General features: G+C 47.4%; 1 protein-coding gene across 8 annotated transcripts in view; it reads left to right on the top strand.

Moving 5' to 3' along the window:
• SLC4A4 (solute carrier family 4 member 4) overlaps window positions 1-25769 on the top strand; it is a 135270-nt gene that overhangs the window by 76354 nt on the left and 33147 nt on the right. For 6 of the 8 annotated variants that reach the window (XM_017836766.1, XM_017836762.1, XM_017836764.1 and 3 more), the window contains 5 exons: window positions 14464-14599; window positions 17810-17970; window positions 20261-20440; window positions 23895-23990; window positions 25419-25495. In XM_017836766.1, coding sequence (XP_017692255.1) covers window positions 14464-14599; window positions 17810-17970; window positions 20261-20440; window positions 23895-23990; window positions 25419-25495 — 650 coding nt within the window. The remainder of the gene's footprint in view (window positions 1-14463; window positions 14600-17809; window positions 17971-20260; window positions 20441-23894; window positions 23991-25418; window positions 25496-25769) is intronic. The other 2 variants (XM_017836761.1, XM_017836768.1) reach the window with 2 other exon arrangements.

Here is a 25769-nt window from a genome sequence, read left to right as displayed (position 1 = left end):
TGAAATTCCATTCCAAGGGGGAGCCTGCTTTTATTTGCATTGGTGCAACTACTTGGTGTTTGGGGTTTTTCCCCAGTTAAAATCCCTTTAGGAATTAAAGGAAGCATTACCCGAGCTAATGAGCTAGTGGAGTTCTCTGTTCTCCCCAGATCTCATCTTCCTACCCCTTTTTAGCTTGGAACTCTGGAGAAATAAACAACCTCTCCCGTTTTGTCACCTCACATTGAATTTCTTTAATGAGCTGCATCATTTAATAATGTAAACTGACAGTAATATTACAATTATTTTAAAATATTAGATTATATTAAAAAGTTATCGAAACTGCGGGTGCTGGCGGGGCAGGATCGGGATGGTCACGTCATGCTCCAGACCGAGGAGACACGTACCATGTTACGTGACCAGGGTGCTGGCCTGGCCACAGGCACTGTCTGCAGGCACAGCCTCTATTAATAGAGCTGAGAACCAGATGATTCCCAGTGTTACGTGACTCTGACTCCAGAGATTACGGGGGAAGGTGGTTTGGGGTGGCAGGAAATCACCTCTGCGGGTGATTTTGCAAGGGGGCCGAGATTTCAAATGCTGCGGTCTTGAAACACAGAAGATGCAGGAGTATGATGGAGAGAGTTTGGATTTGAGGTACAAGCTGATTAAACTCCTTTAAGGGCAGTGCAGAGCTATTCAGGACTCGGCAATGGAAGAAATGACTGTGCAGAGGGCATATGTGTATATATATATCCATATATATATATGACTGGATATATATATCCAGCCATAAATGCTGGATGTAATTCCAAGTAGGTACGTCCATCCTTGCTCTAGCATTTTTTTTTCATTGCCACCTAAGTCATAGAAATCCTGGGAATTCTCCAAATTCATGGCGTCCAAGGAGCTGTGAGTTCTTCTGTGAGTAGGGAAACTGTGCACTTGGACTTTCAGGGCCGTTGAGGATAAATTCAGAAGGACCATCAAGTCGTAGCAAAGGCAGTCTGAATATTGAAGCAGCTGGGAGATAGATTACTCACATCTCAGCCACCTATGCATTAAATATCACTCAAAAGCAGTTTCTTAACTCTTTTCTTGTCATTTTGTGACAGGGAACTCTTGGGTCTTTGCCAAAATGTAATCGTTAGGCCTGGAGTTTTCTCTCCAGGTGTCTACCTTGAGCTCACATTTCTTGTGGGGAGGAGGAGGAAGGAAAGCTGGGATAAATTTCTATTTAAAACTTGAGAAAATATTTCAAAGAACTTAACAAAAAAATGATCTAGTGATCCTCATCTCTGGAAAGAAGTTCCCACCTGTGTTTTACATCAGACAGCTGAAATTAGAACTGTTGGCTGTGTGTGCCAGGCAGTGCCCAGGCGAAAATTTGTCCAAACTACTCCAAAGTCGTGGGCAGTAGAAAGGCCTTTGAATTGCACAGCTGAAACTTGTCAAGTCTCTCGCTCTTCACCGGGAACAATTCCACCTGATCCACATCCAAAGGCCTGATCCGCGTTAGGGACTCGCCTCAATGCCTCCTTCCCCCAGCCTGGGCATAAGGGACAGGGATTGAATGGATCTTGCACTGGACGTAGGACAACCACATCATTGTGATCTTCCTGCCCACTGCTGGGATATGAAGAGGAAGGCAATGAACCGAGCAGTAGCATGGAGTTAGGTTTGGACTGGACAGAGAAGGGCAGCCCCGAAACTTGGACAGAATCAGCCGTGTCCGTGCAGCCGTAGTGCCCTCAGGAGAGCAGCAAGTGGAGCCCGTTATCTCCCAGCATGCAGAGATCCTCAGAAGGGTGCACAGTGATGGGACCAGAGGGATTGAGTATGAGCTGCTCCAGGGAAAATTCCATCTGGGTACAAGAAAAATATTCTCCACTGTGAAAGCAAACAATGCAGCAGGAACTGGTGCAGTTCCCTTTGTTGGGAATTTCAGGGTTCACCTTGCTGGGGCCCTGAGTGTTTTACTGAAGGCCGTGTTTCCAGCACCAGGATGGAGCAGATGATGTCCAGTGGGGTTCCTCCAGTCTCAGCTTTCCAGTCATTCTGGGATCTGCAGGTGAGGATCTGGAAGGGAGGGGTTTGCCTGGTGACGTGTGGCAGAGATGCTGCTGTTGTGAGCAGCAAAGCTGTTTCTGGGTTACACTACCTGTGTGAAATTTATAGATTATTTGTTTTTCCACAGAGCTCAGCCTCGTGTTCATGCTAGAGCGAGGTTTCCCTGAAATGTCTGTATTCCCTTCAGCCTGCTGTTGTATCCCTGTAGTTGGGTTGAGAGGTGCAAATCTCTGGTTTCTGGGTGTCTTTTTGTCACAAAGTGTAAGGATTTCCCATTTCCCTTTGATTTTTGTGCAGATAGCTGTGAGGATGGATATGCTGGTTGTACTATTCCTCAATGGATACAGGAAGTTCAGGTTTGGTATCTCTGACAGAAGTTTTTTCAGGGGGACTGATGTAATTTCTACCAAAAGGGTTTTTTCCAAACCCTTGGTCATTTAAATCTTTTGCAATGTGCTGATCAGCATCATTATTCCAGCACCAGATCTTGAATGTAAAGCTTCTACACCTGTTATTCCCGTAAATTCTCTTTGGAAAGGCCAGTGTGGCTCAGTATGGAAAACTTAAAATTATTTTAGGGTCACATTTCACTGGGAACAACTTTGGTGAGTGTGACTTTGGCTTCCCTTAGTGCTGTCAGGTCTGTCCAGTGCCGCGTTACCTTATTTTACATCAGTCCTTTGCCTGACTCCTGTGGGAATTGAGCAGGTCCAGGCATAGGAGAGCGGCTGGTGGGATAGTTCAGCACCTCTTTGGCTGTGATGTTGTTTTCCTCGCTGTCGTCGCAGGTATAATCTGTGGTTAATCCCCCAAGTCTAAACCTGTGACTCCCCAGAGGACCTGAAGCCTTTTGTTGGTTTTGGTTTGCAGCCTTATTATAGACAAATTAATGTCTGTGAGTGACAGCAGGTCAGCCAGAGAGGAGAAGAAAATGAGTAATTAACATATATTGGGTATTACTGATTGCTTTTATGATTATCTGGATTTTAAGGTATTAGCTGGAAAAATAGCTCCTAATCCCTTATTAAAGATAAAAGGCAAGTCATTAAAAGTAGGAGGTTGTTTTCAGTCCTGAGAAGCACTGGAAATATGTCTTGGCTCCGGCAGCAAACTAACCTTGAAAGCCTGTAATTCCAAGTTCCTCAGCTTAGTTGTTCTCCTCGGCGAGGGAATTTCTGAAGTTTCCCATGTGCTGGGAGGTGGAGGGGATGCGAGACAAAGCGACCCTTGTCATGGGAGCAGCGTGCTTGGCACCGGGACAGGGCCCTTTCAGTATCCTCGGCATTACCCGAGCCCAGCCCAGCTGCCGGGCTGGGAACATTCGGCAGCTCCATGGGGGGTTATCCCGAACTTCAGGTTTGTGTCAGAGGCACGTCTCCTGTACGAGGCTCCTGTCGCACCCCAACTCCTTTCTACCTTCCCTATATCACTGTGCCCATCTAACTGGTTTCCTGCCCATCTAACTGGTTTCCTGCCTATCTAACTGGTTTCCTGCCCGTCTAACTGGTTTCGTGGCTGTGCACTGAGCTGAATCAGCAAAACAGAGTGGTCCAAGCCCAGAGCACTGATCCCAACAGGGAAGGGGGAATGAATGAGAGGCTGAAGTGCTGGGAAGGCACTAAAGCTGAGGAAGGGTGATGTTTCCCTCTTGCTGTTCTTAAACCCGGGGTGTGTGCAGGGTCAGGAGGAGAGCGACAGCACCGTTTGCTGAGTTATAATAATCATCTGCAGAAACTTGCCACACACCAAGTCATTCTTAATAATCAAGGATTTTTTGTTTTAAAACTAGTGCATTCCTCGTTTCTGGGTAATGAAATTTGAGCACCAGTAAAACCACAGCCTTTTCAGATTTATTTCCTGTATTTTAACAGTTCTGTGTTTCAACACATCGTGTTTATATACTTGTACTATACTTTCAAAAAGCAATTTAAAATGCACTGGGAGCAATTAAAAAGAAATAAAGATGGCATTTAACGACTCTTAAGGAGATCAGTGCTTGTAAAGAGATTTACATTGGAGGAAATGCTGTTCTGATGGAACATGGTTTGGAAAACACTGCTCACTTCTGCTTTGCCCTTTCCATCCCAAGTTGTTTAAAAGATTATTGCTGGTACCTGGCTCATTTGTTCCCCTTATATTTTTTTTTTTCACTGTTTGGGTTTTTTTTAAGTCCTGGACAATGTTTAAGGCCAACTGTGCTGTTGGCTGCTCAGTGCTTTTGATGCTGAGATGCTGAAGCCAGTTTTGTGCTTGAGGAGGGATTTAAAGAGCAGAGGTAGATTTTGGCTCTATATTGGGTTGGTCAGGGTTGATTCCCTGAATGCAAACGAAGCAGTGCAGCTTTGGGAATTGTTTTGCTGTTTTCCTCTGGTCTTTGTGGTGCTGAGGCAGCCTTTGTTGTTAGTCAGTATCTTCTGATATAGAGTTGGGTTTTTGTTCCTTTCACTTCTGATCTCGTCCTCCAGACCATGATGCCAAGCAGATCGTTAATCCCAGCATGGGGTTTCCAGTCTCCCTTCATTACTACAAGTTGCTCTGAAAACCTGGCAAAGCGTTCAGGTTTGGGCAGCAGATGGGATGGCTGGAATGGAGATCAGCTATCTGGAATAGAATAAATGAGGTTGGAAGGCACCATCAGCAGGTCCAAACCTCTGCTCCAAGCAGGGCCGGCTTGGTAATTAAGTTATTAATGTTGAGTTCTAAGTTGTGATATCACTCTGTCATTAGATGGAAGTGCAGGTATCCCAGAGCCCCAGGCAGGCACACTGGTTATTTTTCCCTCTCATGGATGTCTTTGGATCCTCGGGGCAGAGAATACTTGGATCTCCTGGGGCTCTCTTTAAGCACAGGCGGTACAAAATTATTCTTGCCAAGCACAAGGAATTGCATCTTCTCTCTCTCTTTTCCTGTGGTTTCATCCTCACCTGACATGCAGGTGAGTTCTGTTGTATCCTCCTCGGAGGTAGAACATAGGAGGTGACATGACCCTGTAAAAGACACCACTCATCATGTTCTGCCACTTTGGGGCTACACAGGGGGTTGACCATTAGGAAGGTCAGTGCTTATGCAAAAATCCCCCCCAGCCATTCGGTTCAGTCCAAGCCATCCCCAAACCGACCTCCTGCTTGTGTTTTCCTCCCAAATGTCTAATAATTAACAAGCTGCTTAATGCACGACAAAAGACCAATTAACCCTAAAGCATTTAGTGAACTGCATGTAAATTAGTTGTAAAAGTGTCTGTAAACATTAAATGTTAGGCAATTACATAAACCAATAATTGCTAAAGTTGCATTTAGGAGCTTAAAAGAAAGAAAGAAAAAAAAAATCTGCTTAAGTAGCGCTTCAGAGAACTCTGCTAATGGTTTTGTTTTTAACTACAGCCACCCCAGTCCGGGTTAAGTCCCAGCAGGCTGAGGCAGCTCAGATCCCATGTGTTTTCAGTCGTGGAAGCAAAATAAAGGCCTGGTAACCTTGTACACCTTTGGAAACTGCAATGAAAACCTCCAGAACCTGGAGTCTAGAAATAAATGGCAGAAAGGTGGTAGGTGGTGTCCTGTTGGGTACCAGTTCCTGGTGTTTTTGTGGATTGGTTATTGTTTTCTTTGGTTTCGGGCTGTACAAAACATCCCAGACCTGGCAAAAACCTCAGGACTGGGCAGGGCCTGGTGAGGTGTGAGCACAAAGGACTTGGCCACTCATTGCTGTTGAGTTCACTCCATCTTCTCTTCCTCATTCTGCAGGCACCTGCCTCCCACGTTAGCCTTTGGAAAAGGCTAAGTGCCTTTCCACCCACCTGTGTGCTGGAGTTTCACATAAAGCAGCTGGTTTGCTTTTCTGCACAATTTTTAATCCCCTTAATTGGCCGCCTCACTTTGAGGTGGTCCGGGTCGCCCACTGCTTCTCAGGCTCCCGCTGCTAATGGTCTTAAATAATTCATTTTCCTTGTACTTATCCTCCAGGTTTTAGTGGAATCTTTCAGTTTGGTATTTTTGCTTTGACCTCAGCTTGTGTCGGACCCAGATGTTCCTAAATGGTGCAGTGAAGTGTGGCTTTGCCTCCTTATTCTGTGTATTTGTGCTTCCCTCCTGCTTTAGAGCCTCTTTGTTGTTTTGGTAAAAGTATCTCTCTGTGTGGCTCATGTTGCATTCCATAAGGAGTCTCCAAATGTGTCTCTAGATACCAGATTTCTCATTTTTCAGTGAAAAAACAAGTTGAGTTTGTTTGAACTCGCTTTCTTCCTCCCTCAGTTTTGGCAGTAGCCTTTCCTGGAGTATCTTAATTACAGTGCAGTCACTTACTGAAAGCTAACCTGTGCTTGGTTTTCCTGGATAAATCCATTGGATAATGGGCTTTTATTTTTCTTGCACACAATTTTACTAGTATAGATCCTGCTCGTGTTCCTTTCCTAAAAGTGGAAATATATTACACTTACGTTTGGTTGATTGAATTTACAGAAATTTGCTTAAAGCAGTAAAACCACCTTCCAGTGTGGATGAAACCCCAGCAAATCCAGTTTTTTTTTCCACGATAATCATGCTCTGTGGAGGTTTAGTGCTCGTGTAGGGAGGTGGGGGTGAGTCTGTGAAGCTCAGAGGAAAAAAGAGGCAGAAGCTTGAACTCCACTTGCCGTTGCAAGGGGAAACCAGTGAAGAGCAGGAGCTGCCCAAATGTCACCAGGCTTTTGAGAACAAGTTGAATTCAGGAGTTTCTGGGAAGCCAGTTGGAAGGAGTGTGCTGCTGGCAGCCTGGAGCCGTGCCGAGCCCGGAGTTAATGGTGGTTAATTTTTAAAGGCAGGGGAGAAACTGGTTATTGTGCCTGTGTCTCAATAGGGTCTTTCTGCTCCCGAAATGCCATTGCAAGAGCCCTTTTCTGAGTTGTCTTGACTCGGAGAGAAAAAGAAAATGCCCTCAGAGGAGTGATTTATGCGCCCAAAGCTTTACTTTGCCACGCTGCTCACTGGCGGGGACAGTTCTGTCAGGATGGTTGTAGCATTTCCGGGGATGCCAAGCGAGGGAAGTGCTGAGAACAGGATTTTTTTCAGGATGTAAAATATGGAATAAATGCAGGCACCCAAAGGGCAGGTCTGTAGAGATGGAGCTTACCTGATGGAGCTTGCTTTGCAGCAGCAGGGAAACGTGAGGAAAACCAGCATCCACGCATGAAACCAACTGGTTTTGTAACCACTCTGTCAGGCCAAGTCCTGGTCCTCTCCCAGTCAATGGAAGCATTGTCTGGATTCTCAGGCTGGCTTTGCAGCTTCTTAGATAAGTGGCTGTTAAACATTCCGAGCCAAAAGGGCAGTTTGTCATTGAATGAAGCTTTTCAGAAGGTGGTGGAAAAATAGAAAAGCTGTTTTCAAAGCATCTCAAAGGAGCCTGGCACCTTCATCCTGCTGTTAGTCAAGGCAAGGTGGCTTCCTGAGCTCCAAATGGATTTAGGCTACCAAATTCACACATGAAAAAGTAGGTGGAGACTCCCTTTTTACAAGGAGTCACATGGAAAAGACAAGGGGTAATGGATACACCTTTCTCCTGGAGAGATTCTGATTAGACCCAAGAGGAAAATTTTTCACAGTGAGAACAATCAGGCAGTGATGTTCTTTAAGGGTCCCTTTCAACCCAAACCATTCTGGGATTCTAGAAAATAGCTATTTATACTGCGGCTCCTCTCTTCTGCATGGAGTTTGAAGTAGGGCAGGTGGTCAGGAAGAAATACCAGCCTACAGAACCCTCCCCAACATGTGTGTCTTTTCCTCTTGTGCACCACTTGGTCCCTGCAGTGATGGTGAGGAATAATAACCCACATTTCTGTCCGTGCCTGGCATGGCCAAGGTGTTTGGCAACAGGGAAAACAGAGGGGACAGAATGAAAAGAGCTGAAAGCAAAAAGTGTGGGTGCCAGAGAGCCAGAGACGTTCAGTTGTCCTTGAAATACTGCCTGGCAACGGAGATGGGCTCCATTGCAGCCAGAGACGCGGGACGAAGGGCTTGGCACCCACGGAAGCAGAGGGAATAAATAGGGAAAATCCTCGCCCACCTGCGCGTGGCTTCCTCCCTCCGTGGGTGGGATCTGTCCCCCGTGGAAGGAGACTTCCAGAAGTGCTGAAGCAGTCCGAGCTGCTGTGGAGATTGATTGAACGGGACAAATAGACAGTGATGAAACCCTGCTTGTGAGAAGAGCTTAATAGGCAGAAAATTGGCTCTTGCAGCCCGAGGGCTGGTTGGAAAGCGCAGAGAGGGAAGTTTCTTCTTGTCACTGCATGGAAGCTTAAACTCAGGAAAAGAGAGCCCAGAGTTGTTATAGCTGTGTCCTTAAAAATGTCCCTGTACCCTGCCCGTTACCTAAAAGAGGTAAGTGATCAGTGATAAACTGAATTATAGTTTGGCAGGATGGCTTGTGGCTGATGCAAGGAAATGACACCACTTATTCAGGGACTGCAGCGCATCAAACCAGCTGTAAAATTGTCTTTGGGGAGCAACACTGCAGTGTTGGAAAAGAAAATGGTGGGATTTTTTTTTTTGCTCACCAAAGAAGCAGGAGTTTTCTCCTGTGCTGTCTTATGAGGAGCACTTGCTTTGTGCCCACGTGGTGCGGTTGATGCCGATGGAGGTACAGGAGGAGCTGTGCGTGATCATGAGTGATCTTACGATGTTTAAGATACCAAAACAGGACCCAGCAGGATCCCAGAGAGGATTGGACGGCACCAATCTCTGCAGGAGACTCTGAAAACCACACTGCTTTAAAAAGGGAAACAGGGAAAAGCCAAAGAAGAAGGAAAATGCTGAGAATTAGGGAGCGATTTTTGAACTCTGTTCTGCGTGGCAGCCACTGTGCTGCTGTTTCACTGGTGGCTGTTGTTCAGGTCCAAGGGAGGTGTGATGCCAGACAGCATCTCCTATCCACGTGAGAGTGGGAAATGTTGCAGAGCTCCAAAGAAAGCCAGGCTCTCTCTAGATGCTGCTCTTTCTTTATTAACGTCTTCTTGGCAACTGCTCAGGAATAGCTCCTTAAAAATGTGCTGCCGTAGCAGTTTGACACAACTGGAAGTAAGATGGCTGATCTCCAGGACTAGTCCAAAAATCCCTTTGTTATCCATGTTTTGTAAAGAATTGCTTGTGATGTACTTTGTATCAGGCTTTGTAACCAGTAGGGTTTGGGACAAGGCACAGCCTGTGGACTAGCTGATTCATAAAAATAAGGCATCACTGCCTTTGATACCATTTAAAAATGACACTTGGAGAATCTAGAAAATTTAAAAACAAGTGATAAAGAAAGAGAAATTTCCTGTTTTTCTAGCAGTTTGGAAGCCAGTCACTGCTGTGACATCTGGCTCTGGCATCCTCACAGAGAATTGTTGGTCCATGTACACCTGATTCCACAGCCTTGGAATCAGGAGCCTGGCATTGATGTGAGCAGGCAGAGCCTTGCCTTGTTAATATTCAGTCTGGCTTATCATGTGTCTGTGGGAGGCTATCCATACCCATTTCCTTGGGAATCTGCAGCTGCCTCTACTCCTGGCAGGTTATGCAGATATTATTGGGTTTGGCTGCAGCTGGAAAAAACAGGCAGTTTTCAAAGGCAGAGTCTCCCTCGAGTGGAACAACATTGCAAAAAGTTCGTTATTGGACTTGGGATATAGCGTGTGGTGGTCTCTCCATCATAGCCATGTGTTTGGAATTGGCAGGCTGTCTTCTTCTATAGGCATTGCCTTGTAGGATAATGATCACCAGCTTTTCATGAGATGATGCTGGCTTTGTTTAGAAGGTTCTCAGACTGATTGTTCACATATCACACCTTGTCCCCAAGAGCTATCTGCTATAGGTGAGTTAATTTGAGACATTTTTGGAAGAAGAGTCCTTTTTCTCTCCCTGTATCTCCAGGGAATGTTTCAGTGAAGTATCTGTAGGCATAGCTTTGGCGTGTTATCCTGGCAGCACCCATGACCAAGGGAGCTGGGAATGCTCAGCAAATTGTTACGTAAACGCTGCCGTTCTTCTGGCACTTGAGGGAACGTGGTATTAGTAAGCATTTGTCTAATACTGAAGATTTTTTGCAGATCAAAGACTTAATATATGCCACATGCTGCAGAGGAGCTTACAGCAGAACATGTACAATCGTGCAGTCCAATAGTCCAGCAAAAATGGATTACTCCAGAGCCAGTCAGTGCTGTTCACTATGTCTGGGAAGGGGCAGGATCGAAGGATGGGGGGATATTTGCTTCAAGATGTGTCAAGCAGCTCAAGCAGAATTCTCTGCACCCCGTAGTCGTGCAAGAAGTGGCCGAGGTGAGATCCTGGTGGCGCGGGGAGCGTTCCCTCCCGGCTGCCAAGTCCTGCCTGTGGACAAGTCTAATCTGCCTCCCAGCCAGCCCGCCCCAGCACGGGGTCAAAAAGTAATCGCTCCTAAGCAAAGCAGCAAAACAAGCAAAAGAGAAATTCTCACGCTTGCTTAGGGTGATTAGCTGGAGAGCGGATCACCCCGGGGGGGCTCTGTGGGACCCTGGGAAAGGCCAACGTGTGGGAATAGCATGGAGGGTCTGTGCTCCAGAAATGCTGGGCAGTATTGCTGGTAAAGCGGGAGAGCACCCCTTGCCTTACCCTGTGACCTTGGCCCAGCGTGTCGGATGCCATCCAGGAACTGGCAGAGAGGTACCCACGAGGACTGTTTTCAGTGACTCCTGGTTTTAGGTGTGATTCCGTTCAGGTTTGTGTTTTGAGGAAGCTGGCACAACTGTGGGCCATCAGAGCCTCCCTGCTTGCCTTTTTCTGGTGTCTTGTACTGACATTAATGCAGAGTTAAAATTGGTTTGGGTAATGAATGAATTTCAGAAAGAAAATGACTTTAAATGTGGTAGAAGTGTCTGCACAAGTGTTTCACTGTGGATGGATTTGAACTGAGCTTAGGCCCACTGAGGTGGCCCCAGAAAGGAACCAGAGTACGATCACGTCCTATTTTAATAAGCCTGCTTGGAAAGCCCGTTTGACAAACGGCCTTCCTCAATAACGTTGCCACAGGCTCTGGGCAGGGATTTGCACCAGGTCTCTTGGGGATTTCTGTAGCTGCCAATGCACTTGGAAGTAACAGAGAACTTCCTGCCCGATGGTCCCTTTGGCCCCGGGTGGAGGAAGCAGTTCACTGAGGTGCAGTCCCAAGGGTCTTTAGAGGTGTCCCTGGTAACAGCACGCTGAAAAAGCAGGAGGAAAACTGTGTTGGTTGAGTGGAGAAGAGGTTGTTTTACTTGTATATCAACACAGATGGGTACCCCCAGTTCCCTCATCCCAAGGCAACATCGTACACCTAGAGAGCCAGGCTGAAACCACCTTCCATCCACCCCCAGCCAGGCCCTTGGCACTGAAGCAGGAGGTGACTTTAGGATACAGACCGATGCCACAAAGCCCCCCAGCACTTCCGTGTGTGGCTCTGCCATCTCTTTGGACAGCGAGGGAGGGCTCCCACCAGAGCCATTTTTGGAGCAGGCCTGGGAAGTTCAGTTGTGCCTGATTGAGGTTGTCGTGCTAGAATGTGTCTCTCCCTATTTCCGAGCTCCCTGAGATTCCTCTCTGTTGATGGAGATTGATTTTTGCCTTTGGGAACCCGAGGGTGTACATTGTGCTCGGAATTGGCCTGAGCTGAACTAGGAGAAACTGCTGATGTGTTAGTTCCCTTCTGCAAGTGATGGATTTTGTAAGCTGCCTCATGAACCGTGTGTGGCTGAAAGGCACAGGAAAGGGAAGAGAGGGAAGTGAGAGACATCACCTATGGATGGCATTACCCACGTTGTGTCGGAGCATTTTACCCTCTCCAATTCACATCTAAATTCCTCTCCCATTCAGGGGAAAAATATAATCCCAGCCATCTACACATCTGTGGATTAGCCTTTTCTCTGCTGCGTTTTTCTGCTGACCATCAGGTTGTTCTCTTGAACGAGACAGGAAGGAAAACCATATAAACCAGCTTAAGAGACAACAGCCGCTCCTGGTGTCAGCAGTGCTGGTTCCAGCAGCTCCTGAACTGGACAGATGAGGTGGAAGTGAAGGTGATGGCCAAGGCTGGGGCAGGCTGGCTCGAAAGGTCAGGCAGGGGAGGGCTCCAGGGGTCACCCCCTTGAGTTAATGACTCTCCAGTCCCTAAGCCCACGCTGAGCACAAGGTGTTTGCCCGGAGATTAAGATGAAAATATGTTCTCCTTGCTAAAGAGAGCACATAAACAACCCATAAACGGCCCATTAACCCACAAAATCGCAATAAAGAACATGTGGTCAAGCGAGCCATCAGGGACCTGTGACCCAGCAAACCCCTTAATGGGATTGTGAACCTTATCATCGGTACTGAACATGGATAATGGGAAATTACGGCAAGGAAAGAAAGAAGGGGTGTTGGGTGATGGGCACCCGGGTTTCAATGAGTAAAATGTTGTGGAATGGACGTGTTATGGGATGGAATATCAGGGTAACACTTTCATGTAATAAAACTACTTCAAAGTGACTCAAAAGAGACAGTTTTCCCATCGACTCCAGCAAATACCTTTGGCAGCTGAAGAAGCTGTGCTGTCCCTTCTCTTACAGCCTCTTCCATGTACCAGCCACTTCTGTGCTCCACGTTGCTTTTTGAAGCAATAGGATGGACATTTACTTGTTTTCTATCTGTGATGTTTGAATTCTGTTTGAATACAAAAGTTTATTGTAGGTCACTTGTGCAGTTTGAGCAGGAGGACGATGGAACATGCATGGTACAGGTACTCTGCCATCTCATTCCACCCCCTGCTTGGGCAGGGACACCTTCCACTAGCCCAGGTTGCTCCAAGCCCTGTCCAACCTGGCCTTGGACACTGCCAGGGATGAGGCAGCCACAATTTCTCTGAGCAACCCATGCCGGGGCCCCACTACCTCACAGGGAAGAATTTCTTCCCAATATCCCATCTAACCCTACCCTCTGGCAGTGGGAAACCATTCCCCCTTGTCCTGTCACTCCAGGCCCTTGTCAGAAGTCCCTCTCCAACCTTTCTGGAGCCTGCAGGAAGATGAATGCCTCGTGATGGGAAGGCTGCTGTAGCAGTGGGACAAGGTACTTGGGTGCCCAGGGAATTCCAAAGGCATTTATGATCACAAATATACTTTCAATCAAAAAGAAATCTATATTATCTATGTTGCCCTAACTGATGAAGAAATGAACTTGCATCAACCTTTGCTGAATAATTTAGGAAGAAAGCTATGAAAGTTTATTTAAGGAAAAAGCAAAGGAGGAAAGGGCATGTTTGTTACTGGTTCCTTTTTTTCCCATCGCAAATTGAGATTCTGTTTACCCTGGAAAAATCAATGTGGTTGGACACCTGGTGTAATTAATTATTTTGCAAGAGACAGCCAGCTGATCTTTTGAAAAGAAAGGAGTTTTTAAGCAGGACTGTTCAAAGTTCATAGTCTGCTGTGTATCTCTAATGCTGATAAACATCCAGCAGAAAGGATGCCTGTCTTAAAATTTCCCGTGGCCACACCTTCGTTTTAAGGTGATACCCTCAGAAAAAGGCTGTAGACCCCAAGGAGCCCTCCAGCAAGGTGACTCTGGCGGCGTGGGCTCTGCTTGCCTTTGGCAGATGCCCTTAGGCCTTGGGATGTGGACACCGATGCTCGTGGGTTTGAATTTTGAATCACACATGGTTCTTAACCAGGAAGGGGGTTTCTGCTCCTTTTTCTTGAGCTCTGAATGCAAATGGACTTTGCTTGTGCTGTATGTTAAACTTTTCCCTAAGCGGGCAGTCTTTTCCAACTGGGACCAGTTGTTTCTTTTCAGTGCACTGGTGCCTGACTAAATGGCATTGGGTCGCATTCTTCATGTATAGATGAGACAACCCTCCTGTTAAATATTCCTGTGTTTTCCAGCGGTGGGCTGGGGAAGTTCCTGCCTGCCTTGCAGGCCAATGGCAACCCAAACCTGACTGCCAGGGAGGGAGGGGAGAGCCAGCAATGGGATGCTGTGCCAGCACGCCTCAAGTTGGTTTGGCCGGAACTGGTTTTAGGTCATATAAAAAAGTGGGTGAAGGATCTGGGCTGCTCAGAGAGCGGCAGGTCCTCGGGCAGCGCCGTAGAGCACATTGGTTTTGAGCCCCTTAGCGCTTTTTTTACAAGGGCTACAAATTGCTGTAACATAGTTAAGGTCCATAGGAAGGGACAAGTTTTCCTGAACTTTACTCCCAGCTTGAACTTGTCAGAAGTTCAGTGAGAGGCAAGGAAGGGGAGAGAGAGAGAGAGAGGTAGAGGCTCCCTGGCTCTCGCCCCTGCGTCCGCGGCGACGAGGATGTCAGATGGCAAAGGCAGCCTGGACAAGCAGCTGAACGGCCTTGGGGAGCAGGGGAAGGAGAGGAGCCGCCTGTCCCTGGTCATCTCCCAGGCCCTTAACCGCAGTATTTTCACCTCTGCAGTCTCCCCCGCTGCCGAACGCATCCGCTTCATCCTCGGAGAGGAAGATGACAGCCCAGCGCCCCCGCAGCTCTTCACCGAGCTGGATGAGCTCCTGGCCGTCGATGGACAGGAGATGGAATGGAAGGAGACTGCAAGGTGGGTTGGTTTTCCTTTACCCTGAATGGCGAGGGCAGCCAGCAGGACTCCTGTGGCAAATTCCCTTTTTAGCCTTCCGTTGGGTAGTACCTGTGCTGCAGGACCATGTGGGGTAGCCACAGAAAGGAGCCTGTGTGGTTCAAATTACCTTTCTTTGATAAACAAGAGAACTGAGGGTTTGTTTAAATGTTCCTTTAGAGCAAAAACTAGGAAAAAAACGGAGTGCCAGTTTGATTGGAGTAGATTGCCTGTGGAGAGACAACTATGGGCTTTGCACAGGGGGACGTGTCTTCTGGCCAGAGTTGCCTGAAGTGAGTGCCTGAGTCAAAACTGCTTCAGCTCTGTTGCCTCAGAGTAGCTCTTGAGCCTGGTCCCACTGCACACCACAAGCAGGGAAATTTTGGCTGTCACTCTCCTTCCTAATGGTGAGATTAATTTTAAATAGGGAAAGAAACTTAAAGGTTTTGCTTGTGAAGAAGTTATTCAAGGTGTGTTTTAAATGCTAGATGGGGTTGCCTGCTTTGAGTTCCTTGGTTCTGTTCTTTGATGCTGCTGGTTTTTTGTCAAAAAGCCATAAAAAAAGGGAGTGTTTTGGATCTAGTTGCCACAATTTACATGGAGTTTATTTCTAAATACCACTGAAAGAGGCATTGGATTGGATTTGTGACCTATTCCCACTCACCTTCAGTGAGCTTGGGGCTTTTCCTTTTCCTTTATGGTGGCTGGGCTAAGCTCTTTCCCCACCTCCCACTGTTAAGGGCACCATCCTTGTTCATAATTAGCCCATGTTTGGTTACCTTAATCTTCTTTACCTGCAGTTTAATGAGCCACTCCACCACATACCCATTTACCCCCTTATCCTCCTTCATTTATACTTCTCAGTCACTTGGGGAACCTATTTAACAACTTCTCACCTTTTACTCTTTAACTTCTGATTTGTTGCCCATCCTTTTCTCCCTTTATTGCTTTTCTTCCCTCTTGTCATTAGTTCAGTACTTTCTGGGTCTGGGTGTTTTCGCAGTTCTTTGGTAGAAGGGCTGCATGGAGCTGTGTGTGGGATTCTCTCTCAGGCTCTTCTCCCTAGTTACAAGTCATAGGATGAGAGGAAATGGCCTCAAGTTGTGCCTAGGGAGGTTTAGCATGGATACTGGGAGAAATTTCTTCACCCAAAGGGTTGTCTGCCCAGGATAGTGGTGCAATCCCCATCCCTGGAGTGATTTAACAGGCACAAACCACCCTCTTGTGCCCCTTGGGCCCTGGAAACTGCACCGACAGCCCCAGCAAGGCTCCCCTGGCACTGGGCGCTTCAGAACTAGGTACCTGTCAGCAGCAGTGGCTCCAAGGGGCTGAGATTTGCAAGAAAAATCTGTCCCCAGTGCACTTGGTGGGCTCCAGAATGATACCCCGTGCCTGGGAGCCATCGGCACGGTCCGTGTGCTCTGGAGACAGCTCGTATCTCTGCCAACCGGGAGGCAGAAGGCATCTTTCATTTTGTAATTTTAGAGCTGCAGAAAGGGTTGTGTGAATGGTGTGTTGATATTATCACGTGTAAAAGGGTGAAGGATATAAATGTACTGCCTGGCAGAGCTTATGTAATTAAAAAAGGCCATAATAGAAGTTTAAAAAAAAACTCTGTCCATCACCCCACAGTCCTGTCATTTCCTTTTCTCTGTGATTCTATCACCTTCCTGCCATCTCCCTGCCTTATAGAACAACAGTCCCCACCCTACAGTGGCATCTTGATCCTCAGAAGGTCCCACTGAGCCTCAGAACAGTCTGGGGGCCTCCAGCTGCTGCAGGTTTTTTCCTTTTCCTACTTTCCTTTGTATCCTGTGACTACTTCTGGAATGCAGGCATTCCCAAGCTAGCACAACCTGGTTAGTGGAAGGTGTCCCTGCCCATGGCAGGGGGTCGGAACAAGAAGAGCTTTGAGGTCCCTTCCAAGCCAAACCATCCTGTAATTCCTTGAATAGAGCAGGCATTAGTTCACCCAGGTTTGCAAGCTAATATTTGTTTTATTGTGTTGATATTGTGGATTTTCAGTGAGAAAAGTAAACAGAAAGCAAATATTGATAGTTGTGAGTAATCACTTTCCCTGGAAGGACAAACACTTGGTAATTTTCAGCCTTCCTGCTGTTACAGGGTAAATATGTCTCAGTCCCACATCCCACAGAGCCCCGGAAATGCACAGATTTGCATCCCCCCAGGTCCCAAAGGTGTCCTAGGAAACACCTGTTTTTTGTGAACTAGAAGAACTTTATTAATTGGAGATGAAAATCAATCTTTTAGCTTGAGTTAAAAAGCAGCTTTAAAAAAACAAAGTCTCAAAAAGAGATTATTGCAATTGTAAAGCATAATTGATTAATCCCCAAGTAATACATTTTTCAGGATTAAATACAATTTACTTGCTGTTAATAATATTCTTTTGAACCCATTTATGAGCCTCCTTACCTTTACCTTTTTGTGGGGGTTTTGTCTTAGTAATCCCCTTATATTAGTCACTGGAATTTTCATTTTCCACATATATTAAAATGTGTCTGAAGAGGGGATTAAAAAGCACTTCTGCTTTTGCCATCAGGGGATATTGAAACACCTTCTCCTGCGCCCCCACTTTACATCAAAGCCGTTTCTGGGTGCTGTGGTAAAGGAAAAAGGTCTGGACCAGGTCCCAGCTGCCCATCCCTGCGGACTCCAGGCTGGGCACAGCAGAGCCAAGGGCAGGGTCAAGGCTGGAGGGGGAGGTGGGGGTGGGCTGCAGCCCAGGGAATTGGACTTGGTTTTAGGGGTGTAAGGTATGTTTTGCTCAGACCAGGATTTAACCTTTGCTCTCACCTTCCACCAGAGATAAGCTTTCTGGGTTTTTCAGACCTGCTTGGTTAAATCATTAAACAGTGGCTGGAGGGAAAGAACGAGCCCCTCAATTTGTGTCTTGTCCTTTGGTGGCTCACTTGTTCTCTAAGAACACCTTCAGATGTGGTTGGGATGTGCTCCTGTCCATGGCACAGCAGTATTCCATGCTGCAGAGTTCTGGCAGTGGCTGATTTCAGAATCCTTTAGGTTGGAAAAGCCCTCTAAGATGATCGCGTCCAGCCATTAACCAGCACTGCCAAGACACTCAAGGACAAGCCACCTTATTTCCAGAAATGCTGATTTATTTCCCTGCAAGGAGCCAGCAGCTTTAACCCAGTCCTGTTGCTCTGCCCTCTGTAGGTGGATCAAGTTTGAGGAGAAGGTGGAACAAGGTGGGGAGCGATGGAGCAAACCGCACGTGGCCACCTTGTCCCTGCACAGCTTGTTCGAGCTGAGGACGTGTATAGAGAAGGGCTCCATAATGCTGGACATGGAGGCCTCTTCCCTCCCACAGGTGGTGGGTAAGTACACCTGCCTTGGCTCTTTCCCTCGGCCCTTCCCCACCAATTTTTTTAACCCTGATACGGTTTTAACGGTGGTTTTAATGTAAAAGCGCTGCTTTTTCCATAAAAGAGGAAAAGAAAGAATCCTCCAAGGAATAAGAGGGAAAACTAGAAAGCCCTAGGCTGTGTTTAGGATGGGGCACTCTCCCCTAGCAAGGGAGAGGGGAGAGCAGCCCCAGCCCTAGCTGGAGCTCCACCCCATGGAATTGGAGGGCAGGTTTCTTGCAGTCAAAATAGCTGTGGCCTGGAGTGACACTCAGTGACATTGCTGAGAGCCAGGTCATGCTCCCCATGGCACGTGAGAACTCACAGAAAATAAACTTTCAAAGTGAGCCATCCAGTGGAGGGACCAAAACAAAATGCTGAATTTAAAAGCCATTATGTGAGGAGGTGTAGAAGAGCTAAATGAAATATCTGCCCCCCTCTTCCCCCCCAAAAAAACAACTCAGTGCTTTGAATTATCTTCTCAGGAAGCAAGGTCAAAATTATCCTGGCATGGAATTGTCAAATACAAGGAGTTGCACTGGTTTGTAAGACCTGGAATTACAAAAGCTGCCTCTGGTGTTAAATGCAGAGTTTTGAGCTTAGTTTTGTAAGTGCTTTTGGTGGCATTTATCTTCCTTTGCTTTTGTGTCTGTGTATCCAAATGCACAGCTTTGCAAAGTTTAACAAAATGAACCCCCCAAAACCTCTGAACTTTTAGGCTGAAGCTGAACCTGCTTCAGAAGCAGCAGCTGATGTCCGTGGTCTGGAACCTTAAACCCTCAAACATTAAATTTCCTTTTGAAGTCCCTTTGAGATGTCACCTTCAATCTCCTGCTTCAATTTCCAAATTAAATCTAATTCCTGGGAGATTAAATTACACGTCAGTGACTGCTGTTGTTGTGGCACTGTGACACCATCCTGAGCAGGGTATTTTTGCTGGTCCAGACCCTTAATCAGACAGGTAGGGATGTCCAGGACTGGATTTCCAGGATGATTTAATCACGATCACTTGGCTGGTGTCTGGTAGTGACACGTAGGAAAGGAAAACTCCAAAGAAAAGCTCTCTTTGTTGTTTGTGTTATGTCAAGAAGAGGGAAGGGAAGATGCCAGATAGAGAAGGATAAACTTAATGAAGGTTCTGAAGAAAATATTCCAAAAATCACTAACCAGAGCCATGTACAAGAAAAGCTATAGAAAAATGACACTTTACAAAAATCAACCTTTTCCTGAACATTTTGTGTAAAGGTACCTACGTGCATGTACCCACCCTGTCCTAATTTGGGAGGAACAACTAGTCTCTTCCCTAGGCATTTGGAGAGGTACTAATTCTTGGGCAGCACGCAGAGGATGACTTTCTGACTCACTGAGTTAGCAAATGTGATGTGTGTCCTGCCTCCCCCTTCCCATAACTTTTATTATTAGCACAAATAAAAGTTACCAGCAGACAAATAAGAGCTGCCACTTGCCCTCGGGGGACAGCGCGTGAATTCAAGTCATCAAGGAATGACTTCGTGTGAGATTTAATGCGCAGTGGAGATCCTTCATACATCTGGTGACCTTTTTGCCTTTTTCCTCTGGGATAGGGAAAGGAGGGAATTGGTGGGAAGTGAACAGGCTTCGAGGGGGCTGGGAGCCTTTTCTCCTGGTGATTCTGTGAAAGGCAAAGCCACGTAACTCATCCTGTGGCAATTAGAGCAAGTTCTGCCGCTCGTAGTTGACATCACTTCAGTCCTGCAAGTGAATGATTTAATTAGTTGCTCATCTCCAGCATTTTTTCCTCTCCTGAGATTAGGTTTTACTGGGGGCCCGTGAGGTGAACTCAGGCCTTGTTGAATCCGATAGAAGTTGTTCCATGTGATTTTTGGGAGCACAATGGCACTTGCCACGGAGTTATAGCTTCTTCACGAAAATCTAGGCTCAGAGCTGATTCCCTTCTCAAACTAAGAACCAGCTTACCCTGGGTACAGGTGATTTGGAATAGGATTTGTGGCATGTAGGAAATAGCAAAGGAAGTCTCAGTGCAATACCTGTGTGTTGGTGGCTCACGCTGGATGGAAATGCTTTTGTTACTTTTCAAAAGAAGTGTCTAAAAAAGACTCCCAGAAAAATAAAACCTGGTTTTGAGATGGGGAGCAAAGCCCTCAAAAAGGTGGGGTGAAAACGATCCGTCCCCCTCTCCCTGCCCTCCCTGGAAGCAGCTGAGTTTTGAGCTCTGTGGTTAATTTTGCCCTCCTCTCCCCTGCCCTTCCTGTGCCTGCCACAGAGATGATCGTTGACAATCAGATCGAGACGGGGCTGTTGAAACCCGAACTGAAGGACAAGGTCACCTACACGCTGCTCAGGAAGCACCGGCACCAGACCAAGAAATCCAACCTGCGCTCGCTGGCTGACATTGGAAAGACCGTCTCCAGTGCAAGTAGGATGTTTTCCAACCCCGATAATGGTAATGCAGAGGCTAAGTGGCTATAGCCTTCCCTGTCACGGCAACCCACCCAGCCCAGCCCAGAACTAACTGCGTGGCCCTGACAATGCTTCTCTAACCCCGAGTAGCGTAGCGAGACCCGTGCTGATGGCACATCAGCAGTGGGCTCTGGAGGCTGCTTTGGCCCTGGCACGGCGCTCTAACCACATCTTCACTGGACTGAGAGGGACAGGAGGGCAGGAGGCAGCAGCCGGGGAAGGCAGAGGGATGCCCTTCCAGCTGCGTGGAGGAGATGATGTAGGAGCAGCGACAGGAAAGAGGGGTTTACAAAAAACTCTGATGGGGCCTGGACCTGAAAGGCCGATCACCTGAAATGTTTGGGCAGAGACGAAACTTCCATGCACGTTCCACGTCTGTAACAGACGGTGTCGGTGGCACTCCAAATCAAAAATGAGCTGGCAGTAATATCTAGCTTGCATTTTATTGCTGTACAATCATTGTCCAGTGGGGTGAAGCTGATTTCCATCTTGCTTTATTCGTCCTGAAATGGTTCTGTGGTGTGTGTCGTGACTACGTCTCTTTTTGTCTCTAAGAAGGGTGTAATAGGTAGTGCTGTGTTGGTAGTGGTGTCCCTGAATGAGTGTGTGTGTGTGGATGCAGACAGCTACAGAGGCCCGGGCACTGACTGTACTTGCCCCTGCATGGAGATTTGGGGTCTTCTTACTCATGGTAATGAAAAAAGAGGAGTTTTGAGCCTCTCAACTGTCTCCTGTGGCAGTCTGGAAATTGGGCTAAACGCTGCCATTTTAAAACACCCAGGAACAAAAGCAAGTGAAGAAATTCTTTTCTTCTTGCTCCACCGAAGGCCTCTGAGCTTGCTGCGTTCTGCTGCTACGACTCACCCTAACACCTCTCCCTAACCTATTATCACACTTCATTAATATTTCCTACTTTGGATCATCCTTTCCTTTTGCAACAGGAGTGTATGTGCCTGTGGAGAATATTTATTGCTCTTGATGATGCCTCTTGTCGTGTACGAGTGCCTGGATAACAGAGTCATTGAGCAAGTAACCTGAACATGCAATAACGTGAACCGAGGGAATGTTCTAGGTGAATATCCCTGCAGGAGGGACTGGGTTCTGGGAAGCACTGCAAGGAAATTCTGGCTCTGGGGAAGGGCTCAGCATGGCCAGATGAGCCCTCACGTTTTCACTCAGCCCTTGCTCATTTTTCATGGCTGTGGGCATCCTTTACTTTGAAATCACCTAAAATCCATGTCATTCATTTCTCGTTCTTGTTTGAAAGGGCTTCGCAGGTCCTGGTTCAAGTTGGACTAATCTCCAGGAATTCTATCCTGGCTCTGGCCTTCAGCCACTCCTTTCGTGTTGTTCTGCCTCTGTTCCCCCACCTGAGATGTTTATATTCCATGACAATTCAAGTGCTTTGATACTTTAGGAGGGCGAGACTGGCATACAGAGGGAAATACCTCATGAATAGTTGTTACTGTTATTTATTATTTACACTTTAATGAAAAAGTAACTTCAGAACGTGTTCGATCAAGTTCTACCTCGGATTCAATGAGTGCCTCTCATGTCCTTTAGACAGATAAAAATTTGATGAGGCCAACAGGAGTGCAGCTGTCTCTCAACATGGCTAATCACCGTAATGCACATGCCTCCAGCCCCAAGCGCTCCTAAATTTCCCTCGAGTTCCTTTCCAGGTTGGTGTTCGCTTTCACTTCAGTGTCAGTGAAACTTCCATCCGATATTGATGCTGCCTCTGGGTCTGTGGGACCCTCTGAGCATCCTCCTCCCCAGGTACAACAGTTTTATGGGCTGGTGTTGCTGCTGCCCGGCTCAGCAGGGACACCTTCCACCAGACCAGGCTACTCCAAGCCTGTCCAACCTGGCCTTGGACACTTCCAGGGATGGGATCTATTTGTTAGATCTGAAATCTGGAAATAGCCCCTGGGCCTTGGCTCTCGAAGATCCCGAGGTGCCTGTACCTCACTTAGTTCAGAACACTTAAAGAACTGAAGTCTCAGGGGCTCCAAAATGTTCTTATTTACACATGTTGATTGTTCATGTTGATGGAACTCCTGCAGGGATTTTTGACAGGTGCATGTCTGGTTTTGTTGAGTGACTTTGTACAAGTTCTTTGTGTCCCTTCCTGGCACAGCCCTTGTCCTGGAGCCCTGGAGCAGTACGTAACACCTGGGCTGGAGCTCTCCAGCTGGCACACCTTGGGCTTTGCCACAGTATAACGTGGGCTGTGTGGTCACTGTCCCTTCTGCAGATGCCCGAGGTCTGCCTGATCGATATTTACCAGCCCTCTGTGATGACATTTGCTATCCATTTTTGACATTTTTCTTTCAGAGCTTCGTGCCTGCCAGCGTTTTGTATAATTTAACACCTGTGGGAGCCTTTGGCAAGTGAGAAAACGATCCACTCCCACTAAACCCAAGCTGGGTTAGAGGCTGTAGAAAACTGCGATGTGTTTTAAGTGTGTGTGTTTAACCACCATAAATAATGGCACGATCCCATCGCCGCGTGGGTGCTGCCTGTGCTGCCCAAACTCCTCCTGAGCCGTGTTAGTTCACACTGTGCTGATAGAGGGGTTTGGAAACACTTGACTTGAAATAACAGGCTGTCTGTGCAGTGCTGGCTGATGCACAGAGAGGAGGGTGCCTGGCTACAGGTGAAAACTTCTCTGAAGTCTTTATTCTGTGTATTCCACTATACCAGGTTGCTCCAAGCCCTGTCCAGCCTGAACTTGGACACTTCCAGGGATGGGGCAGCTACAGCTCCTCTGGGTTTGGCTTTAGTCAGTTCAGTGATGTTTTTTTTCACATGAACTGCACCCTCAGTCCCTTTAGAGAGTTAACAATGGCACCAGCTGAATAATATCAGCACAGAGGAGAGGAGTTGAAGTCAGAAATGAGATGTTTTCCAAGGAAGGCTTGGAAAACCCCTACCAGTGTACGTATTGGCATGACTGGAAGCTTTGCAGACTAAGGTGGGCATCTCCAAGCCCCGATTGGTGTGCCTGGTATGTATGCATGGGGTCAGGGTGCTCAAAATTGGCTCCTACAGGGACGTGGCCTGATTTTTGTTGTCAAAAACCTCTTGTTACTGATGGTGCTGCATCCTGGGACACTTCAGCACCACCAGCACTGCAGCTGCTCACTCGCTTCCTTGAGATCTGCTTCTGAGATGCCTCAATTTTAGACACCAGGGATGGAAAGCTGGCTCCAGCCCTGCCAAGATGGAGCTGCGGAGGAGATGTTGGGATCTAAATGAGTGGGCTTTGATCACCGCAGTGTGCGCATCAAACTCTCTCCTTGCCTGGCTTCCCCCCTGCTGCTGCTCCAGCCTTTCTTCCTCGCATAATTTCATTTTCTTTTCTTTTAACTTTTCCCCTTTGCTCTCTTCCTGCTCTTTGCTGCTGCTCCTGTCTCCTGCTTGCCGGGCACAAGCACGCAGCCCGCTCGAGAGCTCCGTGCCCTGCCTGGCCACCCGCACCTTGGATGATGAACTGGGAGTGCAGCGCAGCCCCAGCGTGGGATGGCTCAGTAAGTCCCGGGCAGGGCTCAGGGTGGGCTCAGGGCTGGGGGCCAGGAGAGGAAGAGGGAACTTGCCCCAGCCGGGCTCCTAACGCTTGCTGCTGCACTAACAGTGGGAAAAGCATGGATGTGTTCCGTGGGGAATGGGGCTGCTCTGGCTGTTTGTGTTATCCACACTGTCCTCTCCACTGCTCTTGTTTTGCTCTGTTTTCCTTTTTTCTTTCATCTGGAATGAAGCAGGTGGGTCAGGCCATGCTCCCCTTCTGACGGGGGTCTAAGCTCTCTGGTGGCATTTTTTTCATCTAGAGAAGTATTCTTTGGCAGTTAAAGGGGTTTGAATATTTTAACTTCCATATAAATTAACCTCAAAAATAGGCTGTCGGCTTGATCTCTCAGGGATGAGCTGGACTGTTCTGCCTTTTGTAACATCTGATTTATCTAGTTGTGCTTGGCTTCAGCTGTGCCAATGTGCCAATGTTCCTGGACGTGGCAGGAGCACACAGCAGGTATAGTGTGGTTCCAGGTGGCTCACAAGAGGGAATACTTTCAGTCTACCCATGTGTTGTAAAGAAAACCCAGCTCTGGGGAGTCCAGAGCTTTTTCTTCCCACTCCTTTGGTTTTTCACTCCCGGTGCTGCTTTATTATTGAGTTTGTTTGTGCTGGGAGCTGATGAGCACTGAGAACTTGGACATTCCTTTTAGTGTGAATATCAAGTCAATATTGTCTCAAAGCATACTTGTTTGTTGCCTGTTTGTTTGTGTTTTGGTGGTTTGGGGTTTATTTATTTATTTATTCTGCTGTGTCTCTGGGGATTGTCTTCGCCTCCCTGGTGAATTTGGTGTCAGGAATTGGTGACTTTTGTCCTGTCAGTGTGGTGCATGTGTTCTAATCAGTGCATTGCTTAAGGTTCATGAGCTTACTTAATGGGCTCACTGGAGTGAGGGAGATGTTTATTAGGGGCTGTTGTGAAGGACCAGGAGCTGCCACTCTCCCTCTCTGTGTGAGCTGTGTACAGTGTCTGGGATGCTGAGGAGGGCAGGTGCCATCCACGTAGAAGAACTGAGGTGAGGGATTTGCACCCTTGGAAGGTCCCAGCTCTGTGGAGGGATGGATTTGTGGTGGGTCCTGGGTGACCCAGTACCATCAGTGTCAGCAGCCTGGTGCTGCTTTGCTTTTTCTCCCACAGGCAGGAGTTATGGAAGGTCATTGGACTCTTTTGCTGTCCTGGGAGTCACAGGAACGCTGTGAGTCGGAGATGACGGAGCATTAGCATCTTAAATCTCCCATGTGCCACATCAAGTGACAGAAAGCAGCCTGTCAGGGTCTGGAATTCCCCCCATCAGCCTCCCAAGGAAAGGTGTTGCTGTAGCCTGAGCCTCTGTGTTCTGACCAGATCCAAACAGGTGCTTTAACTTGTGTTGGCCTTGTTCCTACAGGCAGCCCAGCCATGGCTCACCGAAACCTGACTTCCACCAGCCTGAACGACATCTCAGACAAGCCTGAGAAGGACCAGGTAAGCTCCAGGTCCAGCCTTCACTTGAGGATGTGTATGGAGAGGAGCTGGGTGTTGAGGAAAGGGCTCTCTGTACCTTAGCATGGAAAAAGAAGAGGGTGAACAAGCATTTTTGAGCCCTCTGACTGGATCCTCCACTTTTTAAGCACCAGCCCTTGAAAACAGCAGGTTAAACTCTTACAAGGTCTGAAGGAAGTGATACCACATACACTGCCTCTTGCTGATAGCCATGAGAAGGGAGGGAAAATATCCATGGCCTGATGGAGTTCTGATC

The sequence above is a fragment of the Lepidothrix coronata genome, unplaced genomic scaffold (assembly GCF_001604755.1).
Source record: "Lepidothrix coronata isolate B3197 unplaced genomic scaffold, Lepidothrix_coronata-1.0 Scaffold283, whole genome shotgun sequence".
Taxonomy (NCBI): Eukaryota; Metazoa; Chordata; class Aves; order Passeriformes; family Pipridae; genus Lepidothrix; species Lepidothrix coronata.
Note: the sequence above shows the minus strand (reverse complement) of the source record. Positions and strands in the feature narration are given on the sequence as shown.